The sequence below is a fragment of the Felis catus genome, chromosome C1, assembly GCF_018350175.1.
Source record: "Felis catus isolate Fca126 chromosome C1, F.catus_Fca126_mat1.0, whole genome shotgun sequence".
Lineage (NCBI taxonomy): Eukaryota > Metazoa > Chordata > Mammalia > Carnivora > Felidae > Felis > Felis catus.
Genome location: NC_058375.1, coordinates 126725632 through 126747308, shown reverse-complemented (window position 1 = coordinate 126747308; position 21677 = coordinate 126725632). Strand labels below are relative to the sequence as shown.

The window sequence follows — 21677 nt, the reverse complement described above, 5'->3', positions numbered from 1 at the left end:
CTTGTAACTCATTTAGTGGTGATGAACCCCTTTAGCTATTCTGAAAAACTCTTTCTTTCTCCTTCATATCTAAATAATAACCTTGTTGGGTAGAGTATTTTTGGTCGGAAGTTTTTTCCTTTCTGCACTTTGAATATGTTGTGCCACTCCCTTCTGGCCTGCAAAGCTTCAACTGAAAAATCAGCTGATAGTCTGATGGGGGTTCCCTTGTATGTAACAAGTGATCTCTTGCTGCTTTTTAAGATTCTCTCTTCAGCTTTAACTTTTGACATTTTAATTATAATGTGTCTTGGAGTGTGTCTCTTTGGGTTCACCTTACTTAGAACTCTCTGTACCTTGATGTCTGTCCCCTCTCTTACATTAGGGAAGTTTCCAGCTATTATTTCTTCAAAAAAGTTTTCTCCCCCTTTCTTTCTTCTTGACTCCTGTAATAAAAACACTATTCCCCTGGTGTTTTACCATGAATCCCTTAGGCTATCTTCACTTTTTTAAAATACTTTTTTATTTTTGCTCCTTTCTTTGGTTGAGCTCCACTTCCTTGGTTTAGGTTGCTGTTCTGTTCTTCTGCATCATCTAGTCAGCTATTGAACCCCTTCTTGTATTTTCATTCCAGTTACTGTATTCTTCTTTCTGTGACTTCTGTTTGATCCTTTCTTGTATTTTCTCTCTCTTTGTTAAAAATCTCATTTTGCTCATCCATTCTTCTCCTGAGTTTGGTGAGCATCTTTATGACCATCAGTTTGAACTCTTTATCTGATAAATCACTACTATGTGTTTCATTAAGATTTTTTTCTGGAGCTTTATCTTGTTCTTTGATTTAATACATATTCCTCCATTTCCTCATTTTGATTTTATTTCTTTGTTTCTGTGTATATTAGGTATAACAGCCTCCTCTCCCAGTCTTGAAGGAGTGGCCTTGTATAGACTGATGAACCTTATTGTTCAGTCTTACACTAAATTTTGCTTTTCTCTTGCACCTTTGTGATTGTCTAAGCAGCCTGAGTTATTCTTGATGGGTCACACTTGAGGATGTTGAGGGTTTGCCAAGTCCTGTCAGTGTGTGAAAGGGAGAGAACTCAGTCAGCACCTAATTTCAAGCTGAGTGGAAGCCAGGCCCTCAGGCAGCTGCTTCTAAAGTATACAAATATATATGGTCTTTTGGGACTGCACTAATAACCCCTGCTGGCCTCCTAGCCAGGTGATTTGGAGGTGTGCCCTGGTGCCAGTTACCCCCTAGGGCTCCAGACAAGTGGATAAGCTCCTTGCTGGGAGATGCCAGCAAGTTGTAGTGAGGCCAAGGGAGAGTAAAGCTAGTGTCCCCTACCCTACATTCCCTGAGAGTTCCTTGGTTGCCTCTGGTTGTGTGGTAAACCTGTAGTCTGTCCCACAGGACACATAACAAGGCCTTTTTTGTAGGAAGACTAGGATTTGTTTCAGTGTGCTTTTTGTGCTGTGCCCTGGTGTTGATCACCTGCCAGGAACTCTTTCTGATGTTTTAGTCTCATGGGGCCCAGCAACACAGGCCACCCTGGTCACCAAAGCCAGCTGTTCGGGGAATGTCTTCTATGTTGACTGCACATGCCTGCCAGCTTTAGCAGAGCTGCAGGAATCTTGATGGCTATAGCAGGGCCACAGGCAGGTATATAGGCTGGACTATACCACTAGGTACAGTAGCGTTGTAGGAGCTTTTGGGACCAGGGGAAGCCCACTGGCTTCAGAAACCTGCGTGGGAGCCTGCGTCCAGGCCAGGCCTGCCAGCTTCAGCATGATCATGAGAGAACATTGGAGCAGGGGAAGCCTATTGGTGCTACCAAGGCTGGGGAAATACAAAAGTGGTGACTGCCAGCATGACAAGGTAGAGTAAAGAACTCAAAAATGGCACCAATACCTCCTTCCCCAGAGAAAGTCCTGCCAGGGGATGCTTATCTCCAGCAGATGCTTAAAGAATAACTAATGAATCTCCTTTGCATATGGCCTACGCACTTTTCAAATTTCTGCTTTTGCCCTCCATCCCAAGATGAGTGAATCTGTGCAGGAGCCCTTTAAGAACAGACTTTTAATTACCTGTAGCCTCTTGGGTCTCCTAGACATAAGCCCGTTGGTTTTTAGAGCCAGACTTTTAGGGGATTTATGTTCCCAGTGTAAATCGCAAGGACTGGAGTGTCTCATGTGGGGCACCAGCGCCTTGCTTCTTTAGGAGAAGCACTGAACTGCTAAGATCCTTCCCCATGCCAAGGACAGATTTTTGGCAAAACCATGTCTCTGCTTCTCCCATCTCACTGTGGCCTTTATATCGACTATTGTGGATAAACTCTTCAGCTAGTTTTCCAGTCTTCTTAAGAGGGTATTAATCTATATATAGCTGTATATTTTTGTATACATGGGAAGAGATAAGTTAAGGATCTTTCTTTTCCACCATCTTGAACCATCCTGGCCTGAGTACGTGTTGTTATACACACATGGTTTTCTATAAGTTGGAGTTCTGTAATGTGGAGACCATTTGTTTTGATGTGTTTTTGCTTTGTTTGTATTTGGTGGTTTGGGGCCAGGACGTGAAATGTGCACTTTAGGTGCACATGCTACTCACCTAAGTTTATACCCTCCAGTTTCATGCATTTTAAGAAATATTCAATTTGTTGACAAGTCCTAAGCAAATTTAATCTACTGATAAACATATTTTTCTTCTGAATGTTGCCAAACTTTGAGCATTTCCTATGGAAATCTTTCTATTTATACTAATTTCTTTCTGATCCTGTTTTAAAGTCTTTTTTTTAAATTTCCTACATTTAACATTTTTCAGATATTTCCAGTTTTGTCAATTAATCTTTGCCAAATTAACCAGATTTGCCCATTGTCATCAAAAACTTGTTTAACTAAAAAGTTTATAACGGTTCTAATTGGATGGTTTTTCACAGCTTGTGAACATTTCTATAGTGTCAGCATTTTAAGAGATGTTCATTTTCTATCTGTCCCCGTGCCCTGTGGCTGCAGCTGGAACTTTGAGCTAAGGCCAAGAAGAGGGACCTTCCCTTGCAGGAAGAACAGATTGTATATGTTATCACTTGTCTCAGTGCAGCCCATCAGCCGTAGTGAACAGGGAACTGAGAGGCTCAGAGAGGAGGAGACCAAGGAGCAGGGAGTGAGCTCAAAGGGCAAAGAGAGGATAAAATGAGGGCATGGAATTGGCATTATCTTTATCTCCTTCCTCTCTTAATCAGAATTCTCTTCTGTCACATAATTCAGCTAATTATTGGGATAAAAAAAATATATGGTACCAGGGTGGGTACTTTACCAGTATATATGGATATAAGAGTACTGGTTGTTAAAATAGTCAGTTTCTTTGGTTAATGTTTGGTAAATAGCCTCTTCTTCAGTCTCCTCATTGTACTCCCTCACCCCACCAATAGGGCCTTCTGGACATTCCTGTGATCTGGCATAGCATGGGATTCTAGGACTTTGCTTCAGCACAATACTGGTTAATGCTGCTGCTGTAGCTGTTATTAAGTATGTGCATAATACCCTGCATGGAATTAATCCACACAAGTGAATGAGTCACAGTTCTTTACCCCTCCTAAATATATTTACATTTTTTAAAGGAAAACATTAATCCAAATGTAACTCAAATGGAAGTCCAACTCAATGAAAACATCCTACCACCATGAGGAAAGATAGTTCTGCACAGCCCAGTTGACTGTCCCTTAAGTAACAAGTGTTGTCCAGGAGTCCGTCACCAAGGTCACTGCCTCAGATGCAATCCTATTTCTCAGGCTTCTTCCTTTTTTTCTGCCTCTGAAAGTATATGACATCTAGCTGCTGTTTTGGTTTTGAGGTGTTTTGATTTTCCTACAATGGCTTACACTGAGTGATGAAGTTGGTTACTTACCGATGGAAAGAGAGAATGGTATGGAGTTAATTATTCTATAATGTCATTTCCTAGTGATTAAAGGCTGTTTCTGAATAAAATACACTCATTGGAGTATTTCAATAGGAAGCCTCCCCCTCTCTCTGATTTTCATTTATGCTCTATCATCTGAGGGGTATCCCTTTCTTTAGCATTAGCTGTAGGAATTGGGCCCTTCCCTTAATGCCTACAGAGCCCTTTCTCTCTTTTGGCTCTTAATAGATAAACAGTAACATCATTTTCCAGCTATTTGAGTCCCTAGATCACTAGATGACTGAGGTCCCCTTCTTCCATATTATGTATACTGTAAAGTATCCAAAGAGAAACTTGGGATAAAAAAAATATATGGCACCAGGGCTGGTACTTTACCAGTATATATGGATATATGAGTACTGGTTGTTAAAATATTCAGTAAGTGATTCATTCGTGAGCAAAAGAAAGGATTCTAATTTAGTATGGGTAACAAGTGCAACTTCTGCCTAGGGCAGGTCTTCTTTCTGCTTGGTTTCTCTTCTTCAAGCCTCAGTAAGCCAGAGTTGCTTCCATTTTCTAATTTCACACAGTAGATCTCTTTCCATTTTGGAACAGATCTCCACAACCCAAATTCTGTCTCTGACTTTGAGGTCTGTGTTTAACCTTACCAGTTGTTTTCATTTTATGAGTTCATAGTTCAACAGCTCACAGTTTAACTTTCTCCTCATTAGACTTTTCCTGGTTGCCTACCTTTCTTACCCCTCTTTAGTACTTAAATCTTTCACCTGGCTCACACCACTGCCTTTTTTCTATCAAAACCATTCTCAAGCCCCCTGGTCTGCTGTCCTCAAGTCCTTCTCGAACACCCTTAACCCAAAGCAGATTTCTATTTCAAACACCTACACTTGCATTAAAAATATGTAGGATGGTTGCTGGTCTGCAAAAAAAAAAAAAAAAAATTGTGTAGTTGGGAAGAAAAGCTCTTTAGCACAACTATGAAATTTAAAAATATACCCTCAAAATTCAAAAACAAACCTTGCGTTTTTTATTAAATGCTAACATTGTATGAAATGGTTTTTTGTTGTGGGCTAAGCAGTGCAATAAGGAATTGTCTCATACAAATGAAAAATAACCTTGTTTCCCACATATTGTCTGTTGAGAAAAGGGTAACAGCAAAATAACGTTGACCGTAGGAGCTGTCGCATTCGTGAAGTCTAAGTTTTTCTTATCCAAAATGTCTTGTTTCTGAATATGCAAATGTACTGGTTTCTTGAATTTAACACATCTTAAATTAGACTATTCATTTATATATATTTTAGAACTCAAACCACTCTGTAAACCACTCAAACCATTCTGTAAACTCTATAAACATTATATAATTAGTCTGTATAATAGCCTAATAATAAGGACAAGAGGGCGACCTCGTTGTTATGGACAGAGACATATAAATATCTTCATCATGGCCTACATCACATAGTGCTATTATTAGGCATCGGCCTTTGTCTTTATTACTTCAATCTACTCAGTGATAACAATTCACTCAGTAGTAATAATTAACATGTATTGAGTGGCTATTCCATGCAGCCCCTGTGCAAAGCCCTTAAACACATAATTTTATTTAACCTTCATAGCTATATCACAAGGCAGATACTACTACCATGCCCCACTAAAGCTCAGAAAGGTTAAATAATCCGGTGTATACAGCCAATGAGTGACAGATCAGGGATTTGAACCCAGACCTTTCTTTTCCACAGTCTACCTTCATGACCTTGCCAGACTATACCAGATGCATTAGAGTTAGCACACTGTGGACACTCAGTTATTTATGGAGTGAATAGAGCATTGAAACACTTCAATTTGGTTTAGTCAGTGTTTATGTGATATGTACTATGTACAGGGCATTTAAAGACCATTATATAAATATTTATTAAGGTTATATTAAAACCACAATTAGATACCACTTCACACCCACTAGGATGTCTAAAATTAAAAAGACAGACAACATGTATGGCCAAAGATGTAGAGAAACTGGAACACTCATACATTGCTGGTAGGAATGTAAAATGGTACAGCCATTTTGCGAAATAGTTCTCGGGGTTCCTTACAATGTTAAACATAGAATCACCATATGGTCCAGCAGGTTCACTTTCAAAGAAATTCAAAACATATGTCCACACAAAAACTTGTGCATGAATGTCATAGTCCAAATATCGATCAATTGATGAATAATTCATACAACAGAATAGTATTTACTCATAAACAGGAGTGAAGTTCCAATACATGTACAACATAGAGGAATCCTGAAAACCTAATGCTAAATGAAAGAAGCCAGACACAAGAGGCCACATATTGTCTGGTTCCATTTGTATGAATTGGCCAAAATAGGCAAATCCATAGAAAAATAAAGTAGATTAGTGGTTACCAGGGCTTTGGAGGGGGGAGAGATAGGAAGTGACTGCTTAATTGGTAAAGGATTTCTTTTTGAAGGTGAGGAAAATGTTTTACAATTAAGCAGTGGTGATGGTTGTAGAATTCTGAAATACTCCAAAAATAACTTAATTGGACACTTGAAAAGAGTGAATTTTATGGTATACAAATAGATTATAGCTCAATAAAGCAGTTAGTTTTAAAATACTACATGCTAGGTGCAAAGATAAGGAAAACAGCTAGCATTCCTTTGGAGCTTACTCTTTAATTGGGAGAGATGACTGTAATCAAATCATTTTAATGAGATATAATATATGTCAAAATAGAGATATGTAAACCAGGCTCTGGGATCACAGGACAGAATAAATAACTACTGTGGGCATGTGGGAAAGTTTACCTTTGGAAGCACCTGAGCTGGATTGTGAAGGATGAGTTCACAGGGGGTGGATCCTAGTTCAGCCAGCCCTAGGGAACACCCAAAGCATGCCACAAAGCACAGTGAGAAGAAGGAACAGTCTCCACGTGTTCTGGGAATGGGTATTCCATGTGAATGTATGAGCATAGGGCACACAAGACATGATTCAAATGTGAAGAACCCCAAAAGTCTGGCCTCAGCCAGATGGAGAGGAGCCCACACGTGTAATGCCAAGAAGTTGGATTTATCCTGGAAAGAGTGTAATGTCATCCGAGGCTTTTAAGCACATGAATGACCTGATGAGATTTCTGTTTTCTGAAGATGACCTTAGTAGCAATGTGGGAAATGAATGGGAGGGGGAAGGGTCAGAAGTTCTTGGAGACAGTGGTAGCTGGAGAAGGGATTATGTCTGCCATCCCATTTGAACCTGTGGTAAAGAGATTTTTCTGTCTCTACTCTGTCTCAGGGCTTTCTTCCCCTATCCCTGAGAGAATTTTTCAGAGCCTAAGATGTTGGCTGGGCCACGAGTTGCCTTTCTCCCCAGAGGCCTGCCTCTCCTGCACTTGTGTCTCCACCATAAGCAGAGTGAAAGAAAGCACCTTGCCCTGGCAGGCCCTACAGTCTAGATTTGGGCTGAGAGATAGGAAGTCCCATGATACCCTTGGGTTTTAGCTGGGTTCTTTAATATACCTTTCACCAAAACTTTACTTTTATTAATAGATATGTATAGGCCTATTAATAAAGCCAGTTCCTTTTTATTCTTAGGGCTATTACTATATAAAAGGCTGCTTTGGGGGTGCTTGAGTGGCTCATTTGGTTAAGTGGCTGGCTCTTGATTTCAGCTCAGGTCATGATCTCACATTTGGTGAGTTCAAGGCCCAGGTTGTGGGCTCTGTGCTGACAGTGTGGAGCCTAGTTGGGATTCCCTCTCTCTCTCTCTCTGTCTCTCTCTCTACCCCTACTCTGCTTACACTCTCTCTGTCTGTCTCTCAGTTAAAATAATAATAATAATAATAATAATAATAATAATAATAGTAATAATGAACTTTTTTTTTTAAAGGCTGCTTTGTCAGAGATTCCCAGATGGAATTTGGAGCACTAAACACCACACTGAACTCTTAACAGTAGTAGTGGTAATAGGAAGAGAAAAATTCCTGACATTTCAGAGGTAGGGTCAACCTAGTAGGGCCTGGGAGGAATTCTGCCTAATAGCAGCTTGTGCAGGAGGAGGGGGAGATGCCATCACCAGAGACATGCGAGTAGGTGACATTTAACTCCCATTCTAGAGATCTGTGCATTATACAGTGTTTTGCTATATAATTGTTTTTTAAGTTTATTTATTTATTAGAGAGAACCAGCAGGGGAGGAGCAGGGATGGGGGAGACAAGAGATCCGAAGCAAGCTCTGAGCTGTCAGCACAGAGCCCAGTGCAGGGTTCAAAGTCACTAACTATGAGATCATGACCTGAGCCGAAGTTGGACACTTAACCAACTGAGCCACCCAGGCACCCCTGCACTGCTTTTGATAAAAATAATGTTTTCTTTTTTACCATGTTCCTTTAAAACCAGTGTTATTTTATTTTGTTTGTTTTCTTTATGCCCACAGAGAAAAACATTGTGCCTAAGAGTGGATCCCTGTCAACATTTTATTTAACTACATAAGAGTGGACATTTTACAAAACCTGAAAACATCTACTTTTAGGAGAACTGAAATTTATTTTTTTTAGTTAGATGATTAAACCCTCACTCTTGTCATTGTGTATCCTCTGGCTTGTTTGCAAATGTTAGGGCAGACGCCTTAGTTCCAGCTCTGCTCACCAGTCGTGGGCTGTTCGGGGCCATCACCCATTTGTGTCACAGCGGTTTTATTAATTCTTTGAAGAACAGGAGACGAATGACATGAGACAGTAATGATTCCTACAAGAGCTGCCCTTTGATCAAAGTCTTTGAGACCCGACACTGGTGCTTTTTGTTGGTGGTGTGTGCTGCTCTGGGATAGCACCAGACTTTGAAGTGCTTTATTGTTTTTTTATGAGTTTTATGAGATTTCCTTTTCCTCTGCTTCATTTCTAATAACTGGCTTTTAATCCTATCATCATGGCCAAGAAATTTGTCTCTAAAGAGCATTAGTTTACCATGCTACAGAACAGAGCAAATATATTAAGTCCCTGAACCTTTCAGATAAAAACACACATTTTGCCACCTTAAGCATTTTGTAGTTTTTATTCCCAGCGCTTCTCACCAAAAGCAGTATTTTTTTTTATGTTTTTCAAAGGCAAGATTGAACAAAAGACAGGAACACAGTAACGAGTGTCTGCTATATAACCGAAGAGAGCAATGTGTTCTTCTGTTTTCCACATCTTATGACAGGGGCATGTTGGCTTAACTCTATTTTTTCCCAAAGCCTTGTGATAAAAATTACTATAAGTTTAGATCACTCCTCCTACTTACAAACACCTACATTTCAGTTCTTTATTTATCATATACTAAAAGGGTCACTTAACATAGTTATTTCTTTACAAGGACAAACAGTCATGATGAGTTAGGATATTTGTCAATAATTTGCTAGTATAATGTCTTTTCTAAATGCAAGAATGTAGTCAGAAAAGACAAAATTTTTCAGCTTGGGGCACCTGGGTGGCTCAGTCAGTTAAGTATCTGGCTCTTGATTTTGGGTCAGGTCATGATCTCACAGTCATGCGATTGAGCCCCACGTTGGGCTCTGAGCTGAACATGGAGCCTGGTTGGGATTCTCTCTCTCTCTCTCTCTCTCTCTCTCTCTCTCTCTCTCTCTCTCTCTCTCTCTCCACCTCCCCCACTCATGCACATGCTTTTTCTCTCTCTCGAAATAAATTAAAAAAAAAAGTTTTAGCTTAATTGTGCTATTTAAGTAAAAAAGCTTTCCTAAGCCATAAAAAATGTTTTGTCTTCCTGTATTTTTGCTTACCGTTACCACTGAGAAATGCTGATAACATTAATAAGATCAGTCATTTTTCAAATACAGACTTGCCAGAACAGTATGGCTACTGAGTATTTAACTATCAGTGTGGCTCTTATAATTTAAAGATTCTGGTCTGTTCTGGTAAGACCAGTAAAGCTTGCTCCTGCAGGGAGTCTTGTTACTAATAAATCTAATATTTTTAGAAAACATGTTCATTTGGGAAACATCTTGTTTATAATTTTTTCTTACTGCCTTTTTCTCAGATGCTTTCATTGGTGGATCCACATTCACTTTATAAAAAATTAATTTAAAAAGCACTGATGTTCACTTCTTTGATTAATCTCGACATGTCCCAAGAACCTGCTAGAGTCTCCTTGCAGAGCTAATGGTGATATGTCCCTGTCTCAAAACATTAAGGAAAGTGTATTTTGCTTTGAGCTGACCTACCTGACCTTAGACTTGTGAGTCCTGCCCACACAGCAGTGTCTCCTACAACTCCAGCCGTCACGGTTCCTGCCCTGTCCTCTGCTCACCTCATCAGCGTTTCCCTCTCTCTGGCCATGTGGGCGCTCCCGTGTCATTTGCTCTCCTGTAAGAAGCTGCTCAGAATCCGGTTACCATGACAGATGAACCAAAGGAGAATGTTTCATGCCTGCACCCAAGTTACTCTGTGTTGGTACTACTCAGTATGGAAAAATTATTATTTGAGAGAAGCTAGAGGGATTCTTGGTATTTAGGAGAATGTATTTCTTTGTTTCTCCTTGAAAAGAGTTAATTCACCACCCATTTGTACACTCACATATGAACTTTCAATCTGTCTTCTGGACAATTAAGGAAAGAAATGGAGCTGCTCAAACCACAGGTGCATGTTCAGATATTTTATTCTAGTCCAGTGGCTCTTAATCTTTGTTGGGTCTTGAATCCATCCCTCTGAAACCATGGAGAAAGTAAAGAAGTATGCTCCAAAAATGTACATACGGGGCGCCTGGGTGGCGCAGTCGGTTAAGTGTCCGACTTCAGCCAGGTCACGATCTCGCGGTCTGTGAGTTCGAGCCCCGCGTCAGGCTCTGGGCTGATGGCTCAGAGCCTGGAGCCTGCTTCGGATTCTGTGTCTCCTTCCCTCTCTGACCTTCCCCCGTTCATGCTCTGTCTCTCTCTCTGTCTCAAAAATAAATAAACATTTTAAAAAAATGTACATACAATACAGAAAACATTTTATAGACAATTTCAAGGGTTTCTTAGGCTCACATGAGGCCATCCAAGGTCTTGTGAAAGGCCCATGGGTCCCAAGAACACCTGTTCAGTTAAACCTGCAGCCCTTCTCTGTTTCCATCCAACATGTATGATTATCGTTAGGGATGTGTCAGAGAGATTTTCTCGCCTGTGTTTCTGTCACTCCCAGCTGCTAAGTGTCAAAGAAACCTTATCAACCTCCCTCCTGCCGATTGCTCAGAGGTTGCCCTCAGAAAACATAACTGATGATATAGATCAGGCTTGTAATTGATTATCTCAGAGGAAGCCTTTATTTCTGTTAGGCCTTACAGCTTCTGGCAGCCCCATGGCCATGGCACTAATTTGCAAGTTCACTGCCTATAACCATGTTCACCATTGTCCAATGTAGCCGTCATAACATTAACTAAAGTCATTGCCACTAATTAATCTTGCCCTTTCCTTTTTCTAAAATTATGCTCTTAGTGGATCCTTCAGTTCCCAAAACTGTAAAATGATTCCCTTTATACCCTTTTCTGGGTTTTATGCACTCAAGTCTCAATTTATGATTACCCGAGCACCTGAGCTTTCCAAATAACACCAATACTGATTACTCCTGTGTACCGGCCCTTGTAAGTGGCAGATGCAGCCATCAGTTTCTGATTACTGTCAGTCACCGCTAATCTTTACTGTGACTTGCCTCTGGCACATAATGAGAATTTCTCAAATGTTAATTCTAAAATTAGTCATTACTTAAATAGTAAAAGAGGTTCTTTAAAAAACAGCTTAATTAACTATCTTAATTAAAGAGATCAACTATAAAAGCTGATTATTTTAAGGCCCTGAGAATTCTTTTTTTTTTTTTCTTAAAGATTTCTTAGGTTTTTGTTTTGTATTATTGGGAGGGTTGCTTTTTTGGTAACCAAATCTAAAACAATTTTGGTTTGGTTCTTTGTGGGAAGATGGAGAGATTAAAATGTTTTTAAACAAATTCCTCACAAGGTAGAATGGGACAGAAGATTCTAATATTATCTAAACATTATTCCATGTAAGTGGCAGTGGCCTGTTACTGTATATTTTATTTATTTGTTTATTTATTTATTTGCTCTTCTTAATAAATATATTTCAAGGGTGCCTAGCTGGTTCAGTATGTGGAGCATGGAGCTCTGGATCTCCGGGTTGTGAGTTCGAGCCCCACGTTGGGTGTAGAGATTACTTAAAAATAAAATCTTTAAAAAGATGTAACTCTAAATGTATTAAGTGAAAGACTCCTTAAGTAATGATGGACCCCTTAGCACCGTTCTCCTAATCTGCCCCTAGATTACTGGTAGCCAGCATTGTATCCTTCAGGAAGGTGATTAGAGGACTCCCTCCTGGAGAACCAGAAAAATGACAAAAATGTGTGATTATATTTGTAACTATATAATCCCAAATCTTGTCATTTTAACCACTTCTAAGTGTACAGTTGAATGGTAATGCTACGTAATATTACATTGGCAATGCTGTGCAGTTGTCATCACTATTTTCAAAAGTTTTCATAACCTCAGAGACTCTAACCATTTACCATAACTCCCCATGTCCTTTTCCCTCTTAACCACTAATCCTTCTTTCTATGTATTTACTATATCTTGCTTTCTTATACAGCACTGCTAAGAAGTGCAGGTAAGTTTTATTCTGTAAAATATCTTTACAATATATAGTATTTTGCTATCATTATCTGTAGTGTCTGTCAATGTTAATCTATTGCTGCATAACGAATTACCTCAAAACCCAGTGTCTTCAAACAACAGTTTGTCTTCAAACTATTCTTCCAATAGTCATATATTATTTATTATGGTTTCTGTGGGTGAGGAATTCAACCTAGGCTTATGGAGATGATGTTTGTGCCTCTGCTCCATGATGACTAGGGCCTTTAATAGAGGACCCCAAGTCTGAGATCTGGAAACATCTCAAGGCTCATGCACTCACATGTCTGGCAATTGACGATGTCTGTAACCCAGGGGCCTGCTTGGAGTTGTCAACTTGAACATCCACACATGGTTTCTCCATGCGGCCTGGGCTTCCCCACAACATGGTGGCTAGACTCCAAACACAAGCAACCCAAGACATAAAATGGATTCAGCAACCAAGTGGAAGCCATAGAAGTCACACATGCTGTCACCTTCACTGTATTCTGTTGATCAAGACAGTTACAAAGTCCCACCCAGGTTCAAGGGAGAAAAACACAGACCCCACCTCTAAATGTAGGTGTGTCATTGTCACACTGTGAGAAGAACATGTCAAATAGAATAAGAATGGGTGTGGCCGTCTTTGGAAATGCAGTGTGTGTCTACTATAGTACCTCCAGCTGGAATTCTCTAAAACGGACTCTAATTTTCCTTTACTGCTAGCTAATCAGTTGTGGTGATATGCATTCTACTTTCTGTAATGAGGAGGTTGAGATTTACACATAGAAAAGAAGATGAAAAACAAGATAATGATGGAGCTTTTCTTAGAAAAGAGAAATATATTTCTTGAAAACAAGATAATTATTAAGATGTGTCTACTAAAGAAGCAGTTCTAATTACTAGCTTTAATTCTATTTGAAAAAAAAATGCTCCCTAATAAAAAAAAAACCACTTTAATATGAAAAACATTGTTTATGAACATTGTATTTATAGTTTGGTTAAGAAAACATTTTTGTAGGTTCTTGATTGACTTGAAATACTTAAATATACAATTCTCCTTTCCCAACTTGAAGTATTTTAATACATAGTTTTCTGGTCCCTGACATACCTCTAGAGCAGATAGTTTATGAAGTATAATTTTATTACATAAATTCATAGCCACGTTACCTAACATCTCTAAACCTTTAGTGTCCTCATCTAAAATGTAGGAAGAATATTAGTACCTGTCTCACAGAGCTGGCATGAGGATCAAATGAGTTAATATATGGTAAGTGCTAGGCACATTGTAAGTGCTAAAAAAGTTAGACACAGAAAGTCTATAGATTTGTTCATGTTATTCTACATATATGTATATATGAAGAGTCAGCGTAATTGAATTCATTTCCAACAAGGTGTTCAAAAGAGAAAGGAACATGGTTACTGAAAATAGTTGGTTCAACTGTTTTATTTAGGAAAAACATATTAGATTGCTTCTTAATTTGCTGTTTGTTTTTCCCAGTTTGAAAAAGAAAAACAGCATGATATTCGATCATTCTTTTCACCAAAACCTAAGAAAAGGCAGTTGGTGACCTCCTGCGATGAATTGGGGATATTCCAGGAGAAAAATACTGTCGTTGCGGCAAACCCTGGAAAAATAGCCACGAGACATATCATGGATTATGAAAGCAATTTTGAGCCTGAAGGTAAAAGATTAAAGTTGGTTACCGCCAATGACGACCACAGTGCCCCAGAGGAGAAGCCATCCTGGCTCAGGCAAACCACGGCTCCTGCCCAGGCAACCACCCCACCTCTTCCTGGAAAGGGCTGGCCGTGTGGCCTCTGCACCTACATCAATAACTCCACGTTACCGTATTGTGAAATGTGTGAGAATCCTCGAGGCGGTGCTGGTGAGTAGATGGAGTGTGGCCCTGGAGGGGGCTGGTGGTGTTGTCTTCACCTAGCCAGTGTTTTTAGAGGCAACTGCTGTATCGGGTTAGTGTGACTCGGCACTGACTTCAGCTTTTAAGCTGGAGTAAGAACTTTATACAGTGAAGACTGAATTTATCCCCTTGTGGAACATGCAAAACTTCCAGGTCTGTCAAGAATGTATATCCCAGAGCGTCTGTGACATGGCATTAATTTGGCACAAATGGACATTTCTCATTAATGCCAGCAGGATGTGAATTCAATGGGCAGGAATAGAAGCTCGGTTGCTATGGCAGCAAATATGCCTTATAGTCATAGACCTGCTGTTTTCTTTCTCCTGTAGATAATACTTGTTTTAAAAGAAATTACAGATTGTTTTTGTTTAAATAGCAAAATAATCCGGTGTAGCTTCTTTGCCTACTATGATATATATGGTGTCCTGTTTCATGCATGACAAATCATAAAAATTCCTCTACAGATCTTCTTTTAAGAACCAAGTTGTAGGTTTTATGAGTTTATTCTTTTCCAAGGCCTGCTATTTTAAAAGTAGAAATTATAAACATACCTCAGAATATGTTTTTATAGCATGATATGCCTTTTTCTGATGTTTTGTTTTTGAAATTATTAATACTGAGGCTGTCTTAAGAAAAAAGATCATTAGTATTTCTTTGGTTTCCAGTGTTAGAGACCATGTTCATGGTAACTCACAATGCCAAGTTGACAGTTTTGGAAACTGCAAGGAGTTGTTTTATCAGCAGTGATCATTGTACACATCTCCTTTTCCATCATAGGTGAATTCTTTAGAGAAGTGACATGAACCAAGAGTTAGGGGACACACAGGCAGTACTGCAGATCCCGCCTGCCTTTCTTGCTTTTTCTGCATCTTAGTTTTAATCTGAAAGAAAATGTAATCAGTAGCTGAGTCTTTCCTCTTTCAATTCTGGGTGTTCCTACAAAAATGACAAGTCTGCCATCTGGGTGGTTATATTTGTAACGTCAACACCTGTTGTCTATGAACTAAATTGGAACCACAAGCTTATTCCATATAATCTCTCTCACAATCTGCATTATCTCATTCAATTTCCAACTACTCTAGGCCATAAAAATAAAGTATCTCATGACTACAGAATAATGTCAGTTCACATTAAGTATAAGTTGAGTGATTTAGCAACGAAAATCACAGTTTAATAGGGTTTTATATTCTGATTTTTCTTTGTGATACCAAGATCAACAGTGAAAGTTTCAAGACCCGTGGTTTAATAAGATAACTCTCAAGGAACCTAAAGAAACTCCTTTTGTGACTGTAAAAGTCTGAAGTACAGAAGTACATATTCTAAGTAGCAGTGATACTACTGTATATAAAAGTTGTAATTATTAGATTAGTATTACTATACTTGGCATAATGATTTCTAACCTTGATGTGGAAGGACCCCCAAAAGTACTGAAAGGCAGAATTCTAATTGATGTAAATTTTTTTTTTTTTTTGAGAGAATGAGCGTGAGTGAGCGAGGTGCAGAGAGAAAGGGAAGGAGAGAGAATCCCCCAAGGGGCACAGAAAGAGGGAGAGGGAGAGAGAGAGAAAGGGAAAGAGTGTGGAATCTAAGTGGGGCTTGAGCTCATGAAATGTGAGATTATGACCTGAGCTAAGTTGAATGCTTAACCAGCTGCACCACTCAGGTGCCCCGAATTCATCTACATTTTTTTTTTCAACGTTTATTTATTTATTTTTGGGACAGAGAGAGACAGAGCATGAACGGGGGAGGGGCAGAGAGAGGGGAGACACAGAATCGGAAACAGGCTCCAGGCTCTGAGCCATCAGCCCAGAGCCTGACGCGGGGCTCGAACTCCCGGACCACGAGATCGTGACCTGGCTGAAGTCGGACGCTTAACCGACTGCGCCACCCAGGCGCCCCCATCTACATTTTTTAATCAGCGTTTGCCATACAACGCTTTGAGGAAATGGTGGAATCCAAAAAACTAAAGGAGCAATATTAGGAAATTACAGTCCTATAAAGGTTGCTAATTCAGTCTCCATTGCATTTGGTAAATTTTGGCAATAGTATATATTGAACACTAATATTTGTCAATAAGTAACACTTTTCTTCTGCTTTTTTTTTTTTTTTAAAGTAATCCCTATGCCCAACGTGGGGCTTGAACTCACAACCCTAAGATCTAGAATCGCATGCTGTACTGAGCCAGCCAGGTGCCCCTCTTGTGCTTTGTTCTTAACATCCATAGCTTATACTTGACATCTTCCAGCTCATAGGCCCATACTTCTTTCTCTCACTTGAACTGTAGCTTGTACACATGCCTATGTAACATCTCCACCCTGGGTGTCTTACAGGTTCTTCAAGGTTAATATTTCCAAGGTGGAATTCTTGATTCACCACCACCACACCTAACACCTAAATCTTCTCTTCCCTCATCATCCTTACATGATGCAGCATCCTTGATTCCTCTCTCTCCTCCCACACTCGATTTGTCAAGTTTTGCTGGCATAACTTCTAAAGTGTATCTTGATTCTGGCCACTTTTTCTTTATTGCTACCATCCTACTGGAAGCCACCATTTTCTCTCCCAGACCTCAGTGGCATCCCTGCTAGATTCCCCGTGGCCCTTCAGTACACAGCAGCCAGAGTGATCCTTTAAAAACCCAGATGGTTATATTCCTTTGCCTAAAACCCTTACTGGCTTCATTTCTATCTGACACTTCAAATGGAAACTCTAGGAAGCAAGGACCTGTCCATCTCATTCCTCACTGTCTGTCCAGCACGTAGAGTTGTACTTGGCATTTAGTGAGTCCCAATAAATGTCTCCAGAGAATGAACAAACATTGTTCACTTTCTTTCTTTTTATAAGACCTAGCTATGACTTTTTAAAAACTGGTCTTAGAGTAAATAACGATTGTATCTAAATTTATGTGTAAGTTGTTTGATTTTCATAATTCTACAAATAGATAGCCTTGGCGATACCCAGGATACAGATGAAAATGGGAAAGGTGATCCTCAGAAAGACACATACAACAAAGCTGGGACTAGTTCTGACTGTGAAAAACAAGGCCTTACACCCTCAGAACCTAAACCGTTGGCTGAGAGCAAGGAAGAAATAGCGAAAATTGAGAGAGAGGACGGACTCACACCGCAGCCAGGTGATGGTAAGTCTCATTTCCATTTCCAGTGTTCTCACTTAGAGAATACTGTGAGTAGATTTGTGACTACTACCATGTTGCAGAGTCTTTGTATTCCCATTTATATTAAAAATACAGCCATTTGGAACCAATCCTTAAACAGCAGATGGCTGGAGGAACAGAGCTATGGGCACTCAGATACGACACAGAAAGCAAAGCCGACCTGTCGCTTCACATGCTGCCCCCAGCCCGTGGCCCAGCCTCATCCGAGCCAGGCCCGTCCATGCAAGAGGCAGTGGTTCTGGTATTTAGGAGGTTCTTTGGACAAAACAGTAAAGATTGACAGATTATTAACAGCCACTTGACAGATAATGTTCGTTTGCACATGAAATTTCTTTTAAATGTCTACAATTCATTGGTATATTTTAAATGTAGGGTTTTGGTTTTTTTTTTTTAAGAAAATGTTTTTAAGGCACATAATGTCAAGACACTATGACTCATGACTACACTTGGAGCCAGCCATGTAGTGTTTGGATTTATTTACTTTTTGGTTGCTTCCACTCATTACGTAGAGCTATGATGGTTGGCACCTACCAGCCCGTATGTCAGACATCACCATCTTTACGGGCCGGCTGGCCAGAGTTTGTGGGTACTTTGGGGTTCTTTTCTTTTCTTTTTTTTTTTAGTAGGAACATTTTGTTGTTTTTGTTTGTTTGCTTGCTTATTTATTTACTTTGAGAGAGAAAGAGAAAACCTAAGCGGGGGAGGAGCAGAGAGGGAGGGAGAGAGAGAGAATCCCAAGCAGGCCCCATACCCAGTGCAAGCCTGACACAGGGCTCAGTCTCATGAAATGTGAGATCAGGACCTGAGCCCAAATCAAGAGTCAGATGCTTAACCAACCGAGACACCCAGGTGCCCCTGGGGTTGCTAATCGGTTAGTGACCATAGTAACCCACAGATTGAGGTTCTCATTATAACAACCCCAAAGCAACTGGGAATGGACAGTTGAGCTTTTTCTTCTAAATCAGTTCCTGTTAAACACAGATACAATTCAGAATCAGATTCATAGCTTAAAAATGAAAAGTTCATTTAAGAATTTCTGAGCTCAGGGCATCCTCCTGTCTTCTTCCCTCAGCCTTCCTTCCCTCTGATTCCTCAGGGTCTTCTCAGAGAATATCTTGGGATGGCCCCTGGTTTAGGTGTGTTAATTTTAACAGTCTTTAGGTGTGGTCTGAGGCAGGGCATTTCTTTCATAACTCTGGTTTCCTTCTTTCCTTCCAGCACGTCTTGCTTCAAGTGCTGATGATGTTCTTGTTGTAGGACAGCATGTGGCTCACTGGACTAAACATCAGACCCAGAACAAACAACTGGCAATTGTTATCACCTCCTGGGCCATGAGTCTCTTCATCTGTGGCAGGGATATTCTGGCTTCTTAGTTGTAAATTGGTCCATTGACGAAGGCATATGTTAGTTCTACTTACACATACCTTACAGAAATCACTAGCTAGACCTTTTGAAAGTCTGCCAGTGAAAATTCCACTGGCCTCATCTACTCCAGACAATGCCAGCTTTTTCCCCATACCTGCACCCTTCCTTTTGTTTTGTTTTGGGTTTTTTTTTGACTTATCAGATCACTGGGCTGAGAATTTCATACAAGTAATAAGCTTCACATCTCCCTGCTAACATGGATTTCCATGAAAAACAAACAGAAGAAAAAGGAGGCACACTATGTTGAAGTGTTCATTCAATCCACATAAGCTCTTAGAACTGGAGTGGTATGTGCTTTGCGGGGACTGAGGTTTTGTTCTAACTGGAACTCCAGGGATCTGGAAGGATGGCTGGGTCTTCACAAGATGTGTCCTCTGTAGTCCCAAGCCATTAAGTTACATTTCAGGGAAACAATGAAAAGAGAAAGACGTACCCCCATGTAGCCTCTGGTTACCAAGAATATCAGCTGATTCAGAATTAATCCTCTAATACTTTTTATCAAAGAATGACTTCTGATCTTTAAACATGAATGCATTAGCCATGGTTCTTCAAAAGATCTGAAGGCAGTGATTATACATTGCACTTGTTTTATGTACATTAAGAAAGAAAATCTAATTAACTATGACTTAATATCTTAATGATAGCCCAGACCAGGTCATAGCTCCCTCTGTTGCTTTGCTATTTCTTTCATTTGCCCTGAGGGATGTGGCGGTTTCTCCTGCCTTCATTTGCTGTGCTTGGCAGGTGATAGGCAGCCCTTTTGCACATTGCAGTATCCAGATGTGAGAGAGTGCCCGCTATCTGCAGGGATCTCCTTTTCTGAAGTCCCATAAAGCACTGGCTTACTCATTTGCAAGAATATAAAAAATGTTGGCTGTTCCTCCAGTGATACATATTTACTTCCTTAAATATCAAATTTATTCTCTCCTGCTTTATATCTAAAATTTTTTTCATATACATGATAGCTTCTCATTTCAATACCAAATCAGAGAGAAGCATTTTGAAAACCTTTTAGAAGTAATTAAACTCAACTCATGTAGTAACAACAAGGCACTTGACTCAAGCGTGGTGTTGAAGTAACAACACCACAGTAGTCACGACTAAGCCCGTGCGTGCTTGGGCCTTGCCAGCTACTTCACATCTGCCACCTGGCCAGCAATGATTGTAAAATGCCACACTTATTGGCCTGTAAGATGTGCCAGTTTCAGAGATGTTAATGTGTGGGAAGAATGGACATTTTTGAATTCATGAAATACAGGAATACTCCAAGTTTGTAAAGTAACCAGTGCCTTGAGTAGAAAAATTAAAATATGATGACATTGCCAAGCAGAATGACAAAGCATAGACTTCCAGATCTGGAGAAACACTTTAAAAGGTCACTGAGGTTGGGGCGCCTGGGTGGCGCAGTTGGTTAAGCGTCTGACTTCAGCCAGGTCACGATCTCGCGGTCCGTGAGTTTGAGCCCCGCGTCAGGCTCTGGGCTGATGGCTCAGAGCCTGGAGCCTGTTTCCGATTCTGTGTCTCCCTCTCTCTCTGCCCCTTCCCCGTTCATGCTCTGTCTCTCTCTGTCCCAAAATAAATAAACGTTGAAAAAAAAAATTAAAAAATAAATAAATAAAAGGTCACTGAGGGAAAAATAAAATAAAATTAATGATAATAATAATAATAATAATAATAAAAGTCATTTAGGAACTGTGGCAGAGGTTAAGGGCACAGGCTTCATAGCCACATGACTGGCCATAAGTCCTCTTACTGGCAGTATGACCTTGGGCAAGTTAATGTGCCTCAGTTTTCTCCTCTGTAAAATGCACTACTTATTTCTGAGAGGTGTTAAGATATATAGTTAGAACAATGCCTGTCACATTGTAAGGACTTGATAAGTGTTAACTATAATTATTTAGATCCATTTTGATAACCCTGTTCTACAGAATATATTGGTCAGTGAGACCCAGAAGTGATAAATAAAAGGAGATTATCAGAAAAAGAGCTCATGCACATTCATCTTCTTTTGTGAATGTGAAGCACCGGGCCTTAGAGAATCTGGCATGCAGGTGGCCTCTCACAAAGCTGAATTGCTGTCAAACCAAAATGGTGCTCCTTCTGTCTCAAAACCGCTCAAGCAAAATGTCTAGATTCTAGACTTCTTAAGACTAATAACAACTCTTGGTGGCAGGAAATTCTCCCTCATACCTAACTCCTGTCTTCTCAGCTAATTGTGGATTTGTTTCTCTCTTGGGGGGTCATTAGCAAAAGTACAAAGCAACTGGTTCCCATATAGGCCAGTATGGTCTTAGATGGCCTATCATGGTATTTTTATTTCAAGCCCAGACATGTGTCCTTTGTAAAATATGATGATATATTTTATATAGCTCTTCCATTCTAACCCACAGAAGATTAAAATAAGCTATTTTGGATAGAGAGGAGGTAAGCCTTCAGGTTCTTTTTTTATCTTCTTTATTAGAACAGTTGAAGATCCCAGACAGTTTGCCAGTGTACGATACCTTAATGTTCTGTGCAAGTAAGAATACTGACCGGATTCACCTCTATACTAAGGTAAGCATCATGGGGATTCTACAGCTTAAAACGTACAGAAGCCTTCCTTTTTTTCATTTTTCAGTGGATACAT

General features: G+C 39.9%; 1 protein-coding gene across 9 annotated transcripts in view; it reads left to right on the top strand.

Annotated features, from left to right (window-relative positions):
- ZRANB3 (zinc finger RANBP2-type containing 3) overlaps window positions 1-21677 on the top strand; it is a 304924-nt gene that overhangs the window by 263391 nt on the left and 19856 nt on the right. For 8 of the 9 annotated variants that reach the window (XM_045034812.1, XM_045034811.1, XM_045034809.1 and 5 more), the window contains 3 exons: window positions 14031-14418; window positions 17393-17590; window positions 21513-21604. In XM_045034812.1, the coding sequence (XP_044890747.1) occupies window positions 14031-14418; window positions 17393-17590; window positions 21513-21604 (678 nt within the window). The remainder of the gene's footprint in view (window positions 1-14030; window positions 14419-17392; window positions 17591-21512; window positions 21605-21677) is intronic. The other variant, XM_045034815.1, reaches the window with a different exon arrangement.